We start from the raw sequence: 12,448 nt of genomic DNA on the forward strand, positions 1-12,448 counted from the left end.
AAGTCTTGTACCCTCTGCCGGGCCACGTGGACAGGATGACCTCAGAGGCACGACCGGCTCCAAGTGTCCCAGCCCTGACCCACTCGCTCTGGGCTTCCCACCGCCATCTCCGGTGCCAGCCACCCGGCAGAGCTACCGAACCAGGCATCACGAGGTCCCCAAGCCCCGGAGCTTGTGCCGGCTTCCCCTCCTTAAGAGGCTGACTCAGAAAGATGGCTTCTAGAAAGAAGAGCCTGGAGCTGGGATGGTGAGTCCAGGTGCAGAGCCCGCAGGGCTGGCCACTCACGCACGAGCCCAGGACGAGTGGACGGCGCCCAGGGGTTGAACTCAGGCTCCGAGCTGTGGTCACGGGGTCTCTGGTCACAGGAATGTCTGCAGCTCCAGGTTCCAGCTCACTCGGGGTTGGGCTGTCACAGGACCAACCAGCAGACGTGAGCCCCCATCGCTCCACGGGATGTCACAGAAACGGGATCTGACAGGAAGTGGCCTCTTGGCTCCGGCTTCTTCCACTTGGAAAAATGCACTTAAGGTTCGTCTGTGTTGCGCAAAGACCAGCATGTCCCTTCCCATCCTGCGAATGGTCCCACTGCGTGGACGTGCCACCCACCATCTGCTTACCCACTCACCGGCCAGACACACCCGAGCTCTGTCCAGGTTTTGGTCCTTGCAAAGCAGCTGTGAGCACAAGCTCTCAGCTCACCTGGGCAGATACAGGGCCCCTCTGGCTGGAGGGGCTGCAGGGGGGCGCAGAGGGAGGGGTAGGGGGCAGCCGTGCCAGGAGCTTCTGAACAGCCCTGAACAAAGATACCCGGGCAGCTTCGAAGGGGATGGTCACCAGGACACTCCCGTTCAGCCTGCAAAGACAGCCCACCTTGGAAACCAGGCCCCTCACACACACCTGCTGAACTGAGACCCAGAGGGACAGGGAGGGAGGGGCCACAGCCCCCAGCACGTGGCAACAACAGTGGCGGCTCCTCGGGCCTTTCTGGTGCAACGTGGTCAACCTGCTTGTTCTCAGTCCCTGGAAGTCGGGAGATGAAGCACTGAGCCCTCCTCTGCAGAAGGGGGGCCAGGCCCTGAGTCCCCCTCCCTGACCTCCCGGCCTTTCCTCCTCCTGGGATGGCCTGAGCAGAGCTCCCAAGAGTGGGGTGCAGGTGGAATGTCCCATCACCCAACAGAGTGCTCAGGGGAGCCTGGAAGTGCCCCTGCAGACCAGGGAGACAGGGGAGCCCTGGGAAAGGCATGGGGGTTGCTCCGGGCAGAGGTCTGCTCCCGTTCCTGGTCTGCGGTCCCATGATGTGAGTACAGGTGAGTACAGGTAAGTACAGCCAATGAAGTCAAAACCTTCGTCTGTCCTATAGGCACGAGCCATCACCAAGAAGCCTTTCCAGCAGGAGAAACCTCAGGATAGAGGCTCAGGATGTATGAGCACAGGACGTCCCTGTGGTCACGGCAACAGACAAACTTGCTGCCTTAAAACAACAGAACTTTGTTCTCTCACAGTTTTGAGGCCAGAGGCCCAAAGTCGCGGTGTGGAGGGGTCCACACCGTCTTCCAAGGCTCCAGGGGAGGATTCTTCCTGCCTCTTTCAGCTTCTGGCGCCTGCCAGCACTCCAGGGCTTGTGGCCGCATCCCTCCACCCTTCAAGAGCGGCATCTCCGAATCTCTCTCCACCCCGACATCACGCGGCCTTCTCCTCCATGTGTCACCAAACCCCTGCCTCTCTCATATAAGGACGCTTGTGATGGCATTTAGGGACTGCCCAGATAATCCAGGATAGCCCCTTTATTTTAAAAGCCTTAATTCAACCACGTTTTGCCATATAAGGTAATATTCACAGATTCCAGAAATTAGAGAGGGCATATATCTCTGGGGGGGGGGCATTTTTTAGCCTAATACACAGGCTTTTCTATTTTCTAAATGGATTACTTGTTCTACAGGAAAGACAGAGATGCTTAAAACTTTTGTGATGAGACGTCTCACTGATCTTTTGTATGTTATGTTTTTCCAGGTAATTCTCTTGGGCATCTGAAGGAAGCAGAAGTCTGGCCTGCAGTGACGACCTGTCTGTTATTGCACCGCTAGAACTCCTGGTCTCGTGTCTGACCTTGATGGGGTCACCACGGCTGTTTTACTGCTGGATGTGATGTGGGCTAACGGTTCACGGTGGATTTTCATACTACCTTGAAGGGTGTCTCTCAAAGCCTAATTTTCTAAGATTTTTTTTTTTAAGCAGGATTATATTATCAGAATAGGAAGTCGCCTTATTTGGGGAAGATCGCCAGAATGAGTCCTTCACTTGCATAAATGTGAAATGGACACCCACTGAGTGTTTCCTGGAGAAAACTGTAAAATCACCATCAGCTTGACTGCGGATGCTGTACGCTAGTGGGGCCTCACTACTGTCCTATATTTGGAGGACACACATCCGGAGGCCGGTCATCTCGTGAGGGGCAGCCCCTGCCGAGGTAGGTGGGGTGGGTCCTGGGGTGTGAGCGTCAGCCTGGAGGAGGATCACGTGGCCACGGAGCCCACGTGGGGACACCTGGAGGGGGCGAGGAGGTAGGGGCCGGGCCAAAACGGGCGGTCCAGCTGGTCGGCCACAAGCCACCTTGACAGGACCGTACAGGTGGACTGTGCTGAGGCCGTATCTGAGCTTTTGGCCCTGCCTTTCCACAAAGAACTCGGAGAAGGATGGGTACACGTCCCCAGAACCAGGGCCCATGACGTCTGCTGTGGCCGCGCTGCACTCGGTCACCCTCTTACCCCACTGCCCACAGGACTGGTGCCGCATGAGCAGGCAGACGGAGGGCCCCCTGTTCCCCCTGCAGCACTGAAGAAAGCAGTTCGGGCTGCTCGGGGAGATTCGATTTCTTGGAAAACATCACAGCAGAGATCTGCTTCCTCTTGCAGAGTTTGCAAATATCACAGAATAATTGGAAATTACCCTTGCCTGGAAAAAATTTCACACAATCAACCCTCTAGCCAAGAACTTTTGGAGAAAGAAGGAAGGAGGGAAAGTCCAGGTCGTGTACATCCAAAGATCCTCAGGCTGGTGACGGAGCTCTGGTTTGATTTTGGTACAGCTTTGAAAACACCGGTGCCTCTGGGCCATGTTCCCCCAAGGTGGGAGCCATGCCTGGCCACCTTCCCAGCTCCTACGTGTGTCCTGGAGTCGAAGTGGGATGGGCCACGTTGCGTCACCAGCAGGCCCCAGATCTCACAACAGCCCCCCTCTCGCACGCTCCCTGCCTGTGCGGATCAGCTGGGGAGTCTCTCTAGGGCCAGAGCCGGACAGAGAGGGACCCTGGTGGGCCACACAAGGGGCTGAATGCCTCTGCACAGAGGTGACGCGCTTTCCCTCGCCGGCCAAAGCAGGCTGGCGGCCACGCCAGAGCAGACAGGAAATGCCGTCCTGGAAGGAGGGATCGCCGGGTGTCTGTGACAGCCCTAAACACTCCCTGCGGAGACATCTGGAACCCCCTGCCGCCCCCAGAGCGGCGAGCGCAGCAGGGGGTCTGGACCCTGCCCACCAGGGCCAGACAGAGTACAGGGGGCCGGGGCTGGGGGTGGCGTGGTTGTGGGATCAGAGCAGCTCAGTTTGAAAGAGCTGGACCACCAGCTGGAGGACTGTCCAGAGGGTCAGGGGGCCATGGCGGACCCAGGAGAGAGGTGGGGTTCGAGGCTGGGTGGCACCTGGCGGGCAGAGGTGGGGTCTCAGGGAGCGCGCACCTCCTCCCCACCGCCAGTGGTCGCTTCCCACGCGAAGGATGCTTCTGACCGCTGAGCGGCAGGGGCCTGGTTGACTCAGGAGGAGCTCACGTGGCCAGGGCCAGCCCAGAACTGGAACCCGGCCCCCGGGGCTGCGCTCCCAACCCAATCCACCCTCCTTCATGAAAGTCCGCCATGACGACCTTCTGTGGGTGTCACGTGTGGGGAGTACACGCAACCAACATGCAGCTCTGCAGGTACCCGCCAGTCACAGGGCCCGCTGCCAGCTGCAAAGTGTAACCGTGAATGAAAAAGAGAGAGAGCGTTGCCGAAATTCCAACAAGTCCATGGGAAGTTAATTTATCAACGTGCAATTTAGCTGCAGCTTTGCAGAAACACAGCTCAGAACTCACTGGACTGTTACTTCTTGGTTACGTTTCTTCAGTCACCCGAAAACTCCTCACGGCACCTCCCGGCCAGCACAGCGCCAGGCGCAGACCCCCCACCTCCAGGCTCCTGATGGGCACAAGGGCCACAGGCCAGGAGACAGGGCGTCGCCATTCGCCCCGGGGTCCCCTTCCTCCGACCACTGTCCTGGCCTCACCCCGCCCCCTGCACGGTGGGGCATCTTGAGGTCAGCCTGGACCGGAGCAACGGGGCTGCCCTCTCTGCCCGTCCTTTACCTCTCACTGTCCCCAGCTTCAATGGCAAATGGAGACAAGCCCCCCACTGGGGGGGCAAGCACAGTGGCGCCTGTCAGAGGGCTTCCCCCGGAGCTGAGGTCAGCATCGCCTCTCATCAGCTGCCTCGGCACGGCCGAGCCTTGAAGCTGGCACTGGCCGGCAACCCAGAGACCCTCCCGGTCCACCAGCCTGCAGGGTCCCCCACGGTGAGTCCGTCAGTGGGTGTCGGGAACCCCCAGGATGTGAAGACAGAATCAGAAAGCCACGCACAGTGAGGGTCGAGGAGACGGGGTCTCTGCCGTGCAGCTGGGGACGCGCACGAGCTCCCATCACCCGCCTGGATCACGCAGGAGAAAGTGGCTGGATGCTGCAGTGTCCTCACACCCCCATTCCAACATGTAAGGAAACTGGTTAAAATCCAACAATCCTGTACTTGTAACAGTTTAAAAGAAAAGAGCATTTGGGGTGCTTGAAGTCAAGGGAACAACAAGGGTGTCCTCAGGGACTAAGTAACCCAGCCTGATGAGAATCCAGCTGAAGCGAGGAGGTCACTAACCCGGGACCTGTGCGCCAGGGAGCCGTCTCCTCCTGGGCGGGAGGGGGCCCTGCCCAGAGGCCAGGTGAGAGCCAGGTGAGGCGGGAGGATGGACTGAGAAGGTCCTTCTCAGATGTTAAACAATAAGAAGAAAGTGAGGAAGAGTTAAGGTTTCGTTTTTTAAAAATCTCTGCCCTATATTTTCTGTTGTTGGCTGTTCTGAAGCAGCATTCTCAAAATATGTTCCTCAGACACTGACCCTGTGAGAATTTCCATGAAAATTAAAACACCAATTAGTTTGAGAATCCTGCTGCCCCCCACCCCATCCCCAGAGGGTCAGCGTTCACATTAGCCCGTTAAAGGCACTGATAAGTCCTGCTGTAGGGCCTGTGTTCAAACTTGCCTGGCTCTGTGTCCCCCAAACAATTTTGGCCAAAGAACCCCTTTTTCATGTAGTAGCTGATACCGACCCAGAACTCCTAAACCTGACCTTGGGTAAAGTTGCATCAGAGTAACAGCAAGGAGGGTGAGTCAGGCAGGATCTGGCCTCCCGATGACAGCTCCCTTCTGAGCGGAAGGACTTTGAAACCCGGTGATGCCTCTCGGCTCCTCTAGGCTCCAGGCTGGACGGCACCCTTTCTCCCAGTGGACAGCAGCGAACACCGAGCCTGGAAACAGAAGCAGGAGGGACAGTCAGAGGTGGGGAGTCACCCAAACAGCATGAAGTGCAGCTGCAGAAGGGCAGGGCCGGCAGTGGACGGACGGGCGGAGGTGACAGGACGCATGGCCCTGCCCCAGGCTGAGGGGGCCTGGAACACCACAGCATGGGGACCACGGGGACAGGCCAGCCTCCGCTGGGCTCCGTCCTGGGCTGGTAAACTCAGCCCGCCCCCCTGTGTGTGAACCCTCCCTTGCCTGGGCTGGGCTCACTGAGCTGCCCGACAGTGGACATGGCTCTCCCGACAGGGGTGGGCCGTGTGGACCCCGCCCAGGACAGGCCCCCAGTCAGGACTCCCCCTCTCCACAGCCCGGCCCCTCCTCTGATCAGATGCTAGGCCTCTGCGACCCCCAAACACCCCTGCAGCCCAGAGATGCCAGCGGCCAGATGGGTGGGTGAGCAGCCAGTGCACCCCAAACCCAAGACTGCCAGTGCCCCTATTATGGGTCGAGCTGTGTCCCTAAAAGCATATGTTGAAGCCCTGACCCCCAGGGCCTCAGAATGGGACTGCATTTGGAAACAGAGCCTTAAAGAGGTAATTAGGTTAAAGTGAGGTCACTAGGGTGGCACCCACTCGGATAGGGACTGGTGTCCTTGGAAGAAGCGGAGACGACACACAGACACACACAGAGGGATGACCACCTGGGGACACGGGGAGGGGACGGCGTCCACACGCCCAGGAGAGAGGCCTCGGGAGGGACAGCCCTGCGACCCCTGGGCCTCAGACCTCCAGCCTCCAGGACTGGGAGAAAATAATTTCAGTCGTTTAAGCTGCCTGAGCTGACTAATCCACACAGCCTTGAACCCTAACTGGCAAGAGACAAAAAGAGCCAAGGGACCTGCTTTTCATCATAATAAACACGAAGGACCCCCTGAGTTGCTGTTTCTTGCACGACTTAGCCATTTGGGGTTTCTGCGGGGCGGGGAGGGGCGGGGGCCGTGGACCCTGCGCCCGCTATGCGGCCCCCGCACCCTCAGCTGCTCCCCCAGCCACGTGCTAGTCGCCCCCGCCGTTCTGTCTTGGGCAAAGCAAACGCTTTCTCCGAGATGCACCTGGCTCGGTACAAAACGGCTCACCAGCCACTCGCCCTGTTCCAGGGGTGTCCCTACCCGGCAGGAGGAGAGGAGGTGGCTGTCACCTCACCAGGCTCCTCACCGTGGTGTCAGTGACGGTGTGGAGACCACAAGGCCCCTGGGAACATCGTAGCCGGGGGTTGGGGGGGGGAGGGTGCTGGGGAGGCTTCAGGGCTGTGTGGTCCAGCCCTGGCAGATCAGGGAAACTGAGGCCGAGGGGGGACATCGCCTTTGGGGTGAGCTCACCCCTCCTGAACCCCATCCGCCCCTACAGCCCCCACCCCAGGGAAGCTGAGCAGCACTCAGTGGGGCCGCAGCGGGGCGGGCAGCCCCACATCCCAGAGCCTCAGCACCAGGTCAGGCCCAGCCCTGGGCCAGCGAGTCCCTGCACCACCACCAGCCTGCAGGCCTGTGCAGGGCAGCTCCGCCCGGGGGGCAGGGGAAGGTGTGCATGAGGGTGGTCAGGTGTCTCCCACAGCTGCCACCACTGCCCAGAGGGACACCTCTCATGCACTGGCCACACCCACGGGGGGCTGTAGTAGGGGAGAGCCAGGTGCTAGACCGGCCAGGTCTCTGGAGCTCACAGCCCTGGCTTCGGGAAAGCAGGGCCGTCGACCTCAGAGCAGCTGTGTGGGAACTGCCCAGGGGCCTGGCCTCCGTTCAAGGTGTTGGGACATGGGTGGTGGACCCATCGGGCAGACGCGGACTCTGCCAGGCCAGCCGACCCTCGGGCACACGTGGGCCTGAGAGCTGGGTTCAGCCTCCACGGCTGGGCAGCCCCACTGCCGACCCAAGAACAAGGCAGGGTAGCCCTCCGGGTGAAGGGTCCTGTCTGCAGACCCCCGGGGGAGTGGGTCCGGGGCAGCTGCCTCTTCTGGAATCCTCCGGAACAGACCAGAGTGAAGATGCACTGACAGCTAAGCCAGCTAAGGGAGCCACTCAACCGTTCTTTCTGGAAACGTCCAGATTCACAGGCAAACTCCTGCCCACGGGGTGTGTGCAGGGGAAGAGTGGGGTGACCCTAGAACGTGGGCCCGGGAGCCGGGGGAGCTGCCCCAAGAGCATGGGACCGTGGGGTGGGGGGCACCGCAGAGAGGTCCTGCTTGGAGTCCAGACAGCGTTACCCGCTGCCCAGGACTCACGTGGGTGGTCAGGGCTGGGCACCGCCCGGGGCGGGCAGGAGGCAGGCATAGCCTCATCTGCGGGGGCTGCAGGGGAGCGGGGCCTATACCGGCACCTGGAGCTGTGCTTCCTTCTGATGCGCCGGCAGCACCCAGAGCGCCCGGACGCTCGGGGCTTCCAGCAGCCAGGAGAGGCCAGGGTCCTGCTGCCCACCCAGAGCCGTGGCTTCTGCTGCCTTGGCCTGCCCCTCCTCCCCAGCTTCTAGGGCTTGGCTGGCCTCAGCCCCTCCCCTGCAGGCCCCAGGGGGACCATGGGTTCGGGGCACCGGGAGGGATGTGCCCGAGGCTGGCAGAGGCCGGCAGACCCACTGCTGCAATTCCCTGGTGTCCCCGCCCCAGGCAGGGAATGAGGGGCTCTGGTGTGTCCTGGGGAATCTCCCCACGCGCTCCAGACACAGCTGCTGAGCCAGGGGGCGCAGGACCAGGCCCGCAGGGGTTTTGTCTGTTTGTGGTCACACTGCTCACCCAGGGCTCACGGCACGTCCCTTGAGCAGATGATTCCGGGCGGGGAGGCAGGTGCAAGGGAGGATGCCCCAGCTTCCCGCTCGGAGGCGAGACGCACAGTTACAGCAGCACCTCGTCCAGAATCAAAGGTGTTTCTCCTGCAGGGGCCAGCGCTGAGCCTGTGATGATGCCCTCACCGCAGCGAGCTCCCGAGCTCCTTCCCGGGTCTCAGAGGGGCCGACGGAGAGAACTCACCGCCAGCCCCTCTGCACTGGAGGCTGTGAACCTCGGCCTCCGACAGCCCAGCAGCTCCTGGCCTCACCCCACACCCTTGGAGCCCACAGTCCAGCCTCTCCGGGAGCACCACTGGGTGGGGGGCTTTCCCTCCCCTGCATCCCAGCCAAGGGGTCTCACACCCACATGCATGTGAGAATCACCCAGGAAGAGTGGCTGGGATCTGGATTTCTGTCCCCACCGCAGCCCTGAGGAATCTAGACCTCAGGGCTGGGGCAGCCCGCACGCAGCTGGGAGCCCTGGCCTTGGACAGACGCCAGGGGCCTGAAATCCCCTCCTTCCCCGTGAGTGTGGACTCAGCAGAGAGCGAGGGACCGACGCCCAGTGATCACCCGCCCCCAGGCACGGCAGCCCGTCGCTCACGCCCTCCCCTGCCCGGAGACCCTCTCAGAGACCTGGCCCTGGGAGTTCAGTGTGTGCAAAGCACCTCCGGGCTTGCAGGCCCGCCCAGCCCCTCGCTCACCCCTCCCCATCTCTGTGTGGAGGGCGGAGCCGACGGTGCCACCTGAGTCCCCTCTCGGGCGCTGTCCCCTGGCTGCTTCAACCTGCCGAGGGCTGCGGCCTCAGCAGATGGCCTGGAGCTGACGGGGGCGGTCTGTCAGACCAGTGGCTCACATGCAAAATGCGAAAAGATGCAACTCCAATAAGCAGAGAGTGCTGCGTGGGCACGGGCCTCCTCTTGGCTCTCCAGCAGGACTGAGGTTTAGAAGGAAAACTGTGGTTTTCTGAAGAATGTCCTATGTGAGTCCTACAGGGCTGAGGTCAGGACCCCCTGCCGCCTGCAGGACATCGTCTTCCTCCGAGCGCCCACCCGCCCTCCTCCCTGCAGGACGGGGTCCAGGGAGGAGGCCACAGACCCACCTCTGAGGGCAAGGCCCCTCAGCCCGCATCAGGGCCTGGAGGGATGATGGAGATGGAGGCACCTCTAATGAGCTGGTCTGGGGAGCAGGTAGGTACCTGAGGCAGAGGCCGTGGCCTCTGGGCAGGGGGGGGCTCCGTCCCCACCAGAGCCTCCAGGCCCCCGTGCTTCAGCAGCCCCGGCCCCGCCCAGAAGGCCCCAGGACACAGAAGCAGCGCCCCGTGAAGCCCTCTCTTCCCAACTGGCAGAGCCCCCATCCCTGCTGCTCTGGGCCTGGCTGTGGGGTTGCGCCCCCAGCGCCCAGACAGCAGCCCCAAGTCTGCAGGCTGCCATGTGCAGGCCCTGGCCGCCGTCCCGGGTGTGGCCACCAGCAGGTTCTTGTTTTCCTTCCTCTCCTGGGAGATGGGCTATTCCTGCTGCTTCCAGAAAGTGTGTTTGTTATCCGGTTCCTGGAAACACCGTCTGATTAAACAGGCTCTGTCCAGGCCTGCCAGTCAGAGGCTGTGTTGCCCATGGCCCACCATGAGGTTGAGGGAGGTCTGCCCTCCAGGCTGGGACCAGGCTCTAAATGGGGGGATTCCCCCTCAGAGCAGATAACGGCGTGGCTCCTCGGGCATCAGCTGGCTGCAGAATCTTCCTCTGCAGGCCATCACCTCCCAAGCACATGGACGCCTGGGCCCAGGAGTTCAAGTTCAAGAACAAGCACATGCACAGGCACACGGGCATGCACACATGCAAGGTGCACACATGTGAGCCCACACACACATGAACACACCATGCACCCATGTTTGGACACACACACATACAAATAAACATATGCACGGGTGCACACAGACACACACATGGAGGCCCCAGTCTCAGCACCAGGGTGCTGTTGTAGGGATATTGGCTTAACACCTAATAAATAATTGAGCAGAAATGTAAATCATTAATAAAGTCTCATAAACAAAAGTCAAGTGGGAATTCTGTTTACAACATGCAGGAATGCAGAATTACTGACAAAACGCCTCCTCCAGCACCCAGCGCCCCCGGGACGGACAGCTGTCCCCGGTCAAGCCCTTCCTCTCCCCAGATGCCGAGCCTTCACACCCCAAAGCCCGCAGCCTTGGGGACACACGCCAAGACCAGGCCCCTGCGCTAGGGCAGACAGGGACACTTAGGGAGGGACCGGGTTTCCCCTGGGCCAGTCACTGGCCGGCCAAGGCTCCCGCCAGATGGTGCCTCAGGACCCCCAAGACTCTTCATCTAAGGCTGGGAAACCGCGTCCCAGCCCCGAGGTCCTCTGGAGGCAGGGCGGTGGGCAGAGTCCAGTGCTCGGGCCTCATGACAACACGCCGCCTCACACCTCTTCAAAGGACATGGCCAACAGCGGCTGCACGCTTCACTCAATGCGCTTGGGTCCTGTTGCCCGTTGGCGTCCAGTGGAGGCTGATGATTGGGTTTTGTAATCTAAGTAGTAGCTGCCAGGGGTGGGGATTTGACACACTCACAGGGGCTGAGATAGGTGTGAAGGGTGGGACACATATGGGGGACAGGACAGGTGTGAGGGAGGGGACATGTGTGAGGGACAAGACAGGTGTGGGGGATGGAACAGGTGTGAGGGATGGAAAAGGTGTGAGGAATGGGACAGATGTAAGGGATGGGACAGGTGTGGGGATGGGGCAGGTGTGAGGGATGGAACAGGTGGGGGGACGGGACAGGTGTGGGGACGGGACAGGTGGGGGGACAGACAGGTGTGAGGGATGGGACAGGTGTGGGGACGGGACAGGTGTCGGGATGGACAGGTGGGGACGGGACAGGTGTGGGGACGGGACAGGTGGGGGATGGGACAGGTGGGGGAGGGACAGCTGGGGAATGGGACAGGTGGGGGAGGGGAGAGGTGGGGGTGGGACAGCTGGGGGATGGAACAGGTGTGGGGATGGGACAGGTGTGGGGATGGGACAGGTGTGGTGGGACAGGTGGGGGAGGGGACATGTGGGGGTGGGACAGTTGGAGGGACGGGACAGGTGGGGGATGGGACAGGTGTGGGGATGGGATAGGTGTGGGGATGGGACAGGTGGGGGATGGGACAGGTGTGGGTGGGACGGGGGGGACGGGACAGGTGTGAGGACAGGACAGGTGGGGGGATGGGACAGGTGGGGGATGGGATAGGTGGTGGTGGGACAGGTGGGCGACGAGACTGGTGGGGGACGGGACAGGTGGCAGTGGGACAGGTGAGGTGATGGGACAGGTGAGGGACGGGACAGGTGGGGGACGGAACAGGTTGGGGGACGGGATAGGTGGGGGGATAGGACAGGTGGGGGATGAGACAGGTGTGGGTGGGATAGGTGTGGGGACAGGACAGGTGTGGGGATGGGACAGGTGGGGGACGGGACAGGTGTGGGGATAGGACAGGTGGGGGACGGGACGTGTGGGATGGGACAGGTGTGGGTGGGACAATTGGGGGGACGGGACAGGAGGGGGTGGGACAGGTGGGGGTGGGACAGGTGGGGGACAGGACAGGTGGAGGTGGGACAGGTGGGGAACAGGACAGGTGTGGGGCCGGGACAGGTGGGGGATGGGACAGGTGGGGGACGGGACAGGTGTGGTGGGACAGGTGTCCCTCCTGTCCTCTGGCCCCTGGCTAGCTCCCTCCCATCTCCTCCTTCCTGCCACAAGCCCACTGAGGGGCCCAGTCTGTTCAGGGCGTCATCCTCATGTGTGACCCCAGGCCCCTGTGCTTGCTGATGTCCCCTGGGACTTCATCCTGGCCTCAAGCATCATGCTCCCCCCACCTTCCACTGCCCTTTCCAGCTACTCTCCTGGGACCCAAGGAAGTTTTACTGGATCCCAACCCTGCCCGGAGGGTCCAGAATCCAGGCAGGCTCTGCACACCCTCCCCTCCTGCCCTCCCGACCCCCAAACCTGTCCCACCTGTGTGGGTGGGACAGGTGGGGGACAGGACAGGTG

The 12,448-nt window shown here is 61.4% G+C and overlaps 1 protein-coding gene across 3 annotated transcripts in view; it reads right to left on the reverse strand.

Annotated features, from left to right (window-relative positions):
- Window positions 1–5,000: 5,000 nt before the first annotated feature.
- Window positions 5,001–12,448, reverse strand: part of SLX9 (SLX9 ribosome biogenesis factor) — a 46,042-nt gene continuing 38,594 nt past the window's right edge. The window contains exons 6-7 of one of the 3 annotated variants that reach the window (XM_060100375.1): window positions 5,420–5,597; window positions 5,006–5,189 (exon numbers count right to left, since the gene is read on the reverse strand). In XM_060100375.1, the coding sequence (XP_059956358.1) occupies window positions 5,163–5,189; window positions 5,420–5,597 (205 nt within the window). In that variant the 3' untranslated portion in view covers window positions 5,006–5,162. Of the gene's footprint in view, window positions 5,598–12,448 lie in introns of all 3 variants that reach the window. The other 2 variants (XM_060100373.1, XM_060100374.1) reach the window with 2 other exon arrangements.

Source organism: Mesoplodon densirostris, chromosome 5 (assembly GCF_025265405.1).
Source record: "Mesoplodon densirostris isolate mMesDen1 chromosome 5, mMesDen1 primary haplotype, whole genome shotgun sequence".
Lineage (NCBI taxonomy): Eukaryota > Metazoa > Chordata > Mammalia > Artiodactyla > Ziphiidae > Mesoplodon > Mesoplodon densirostris.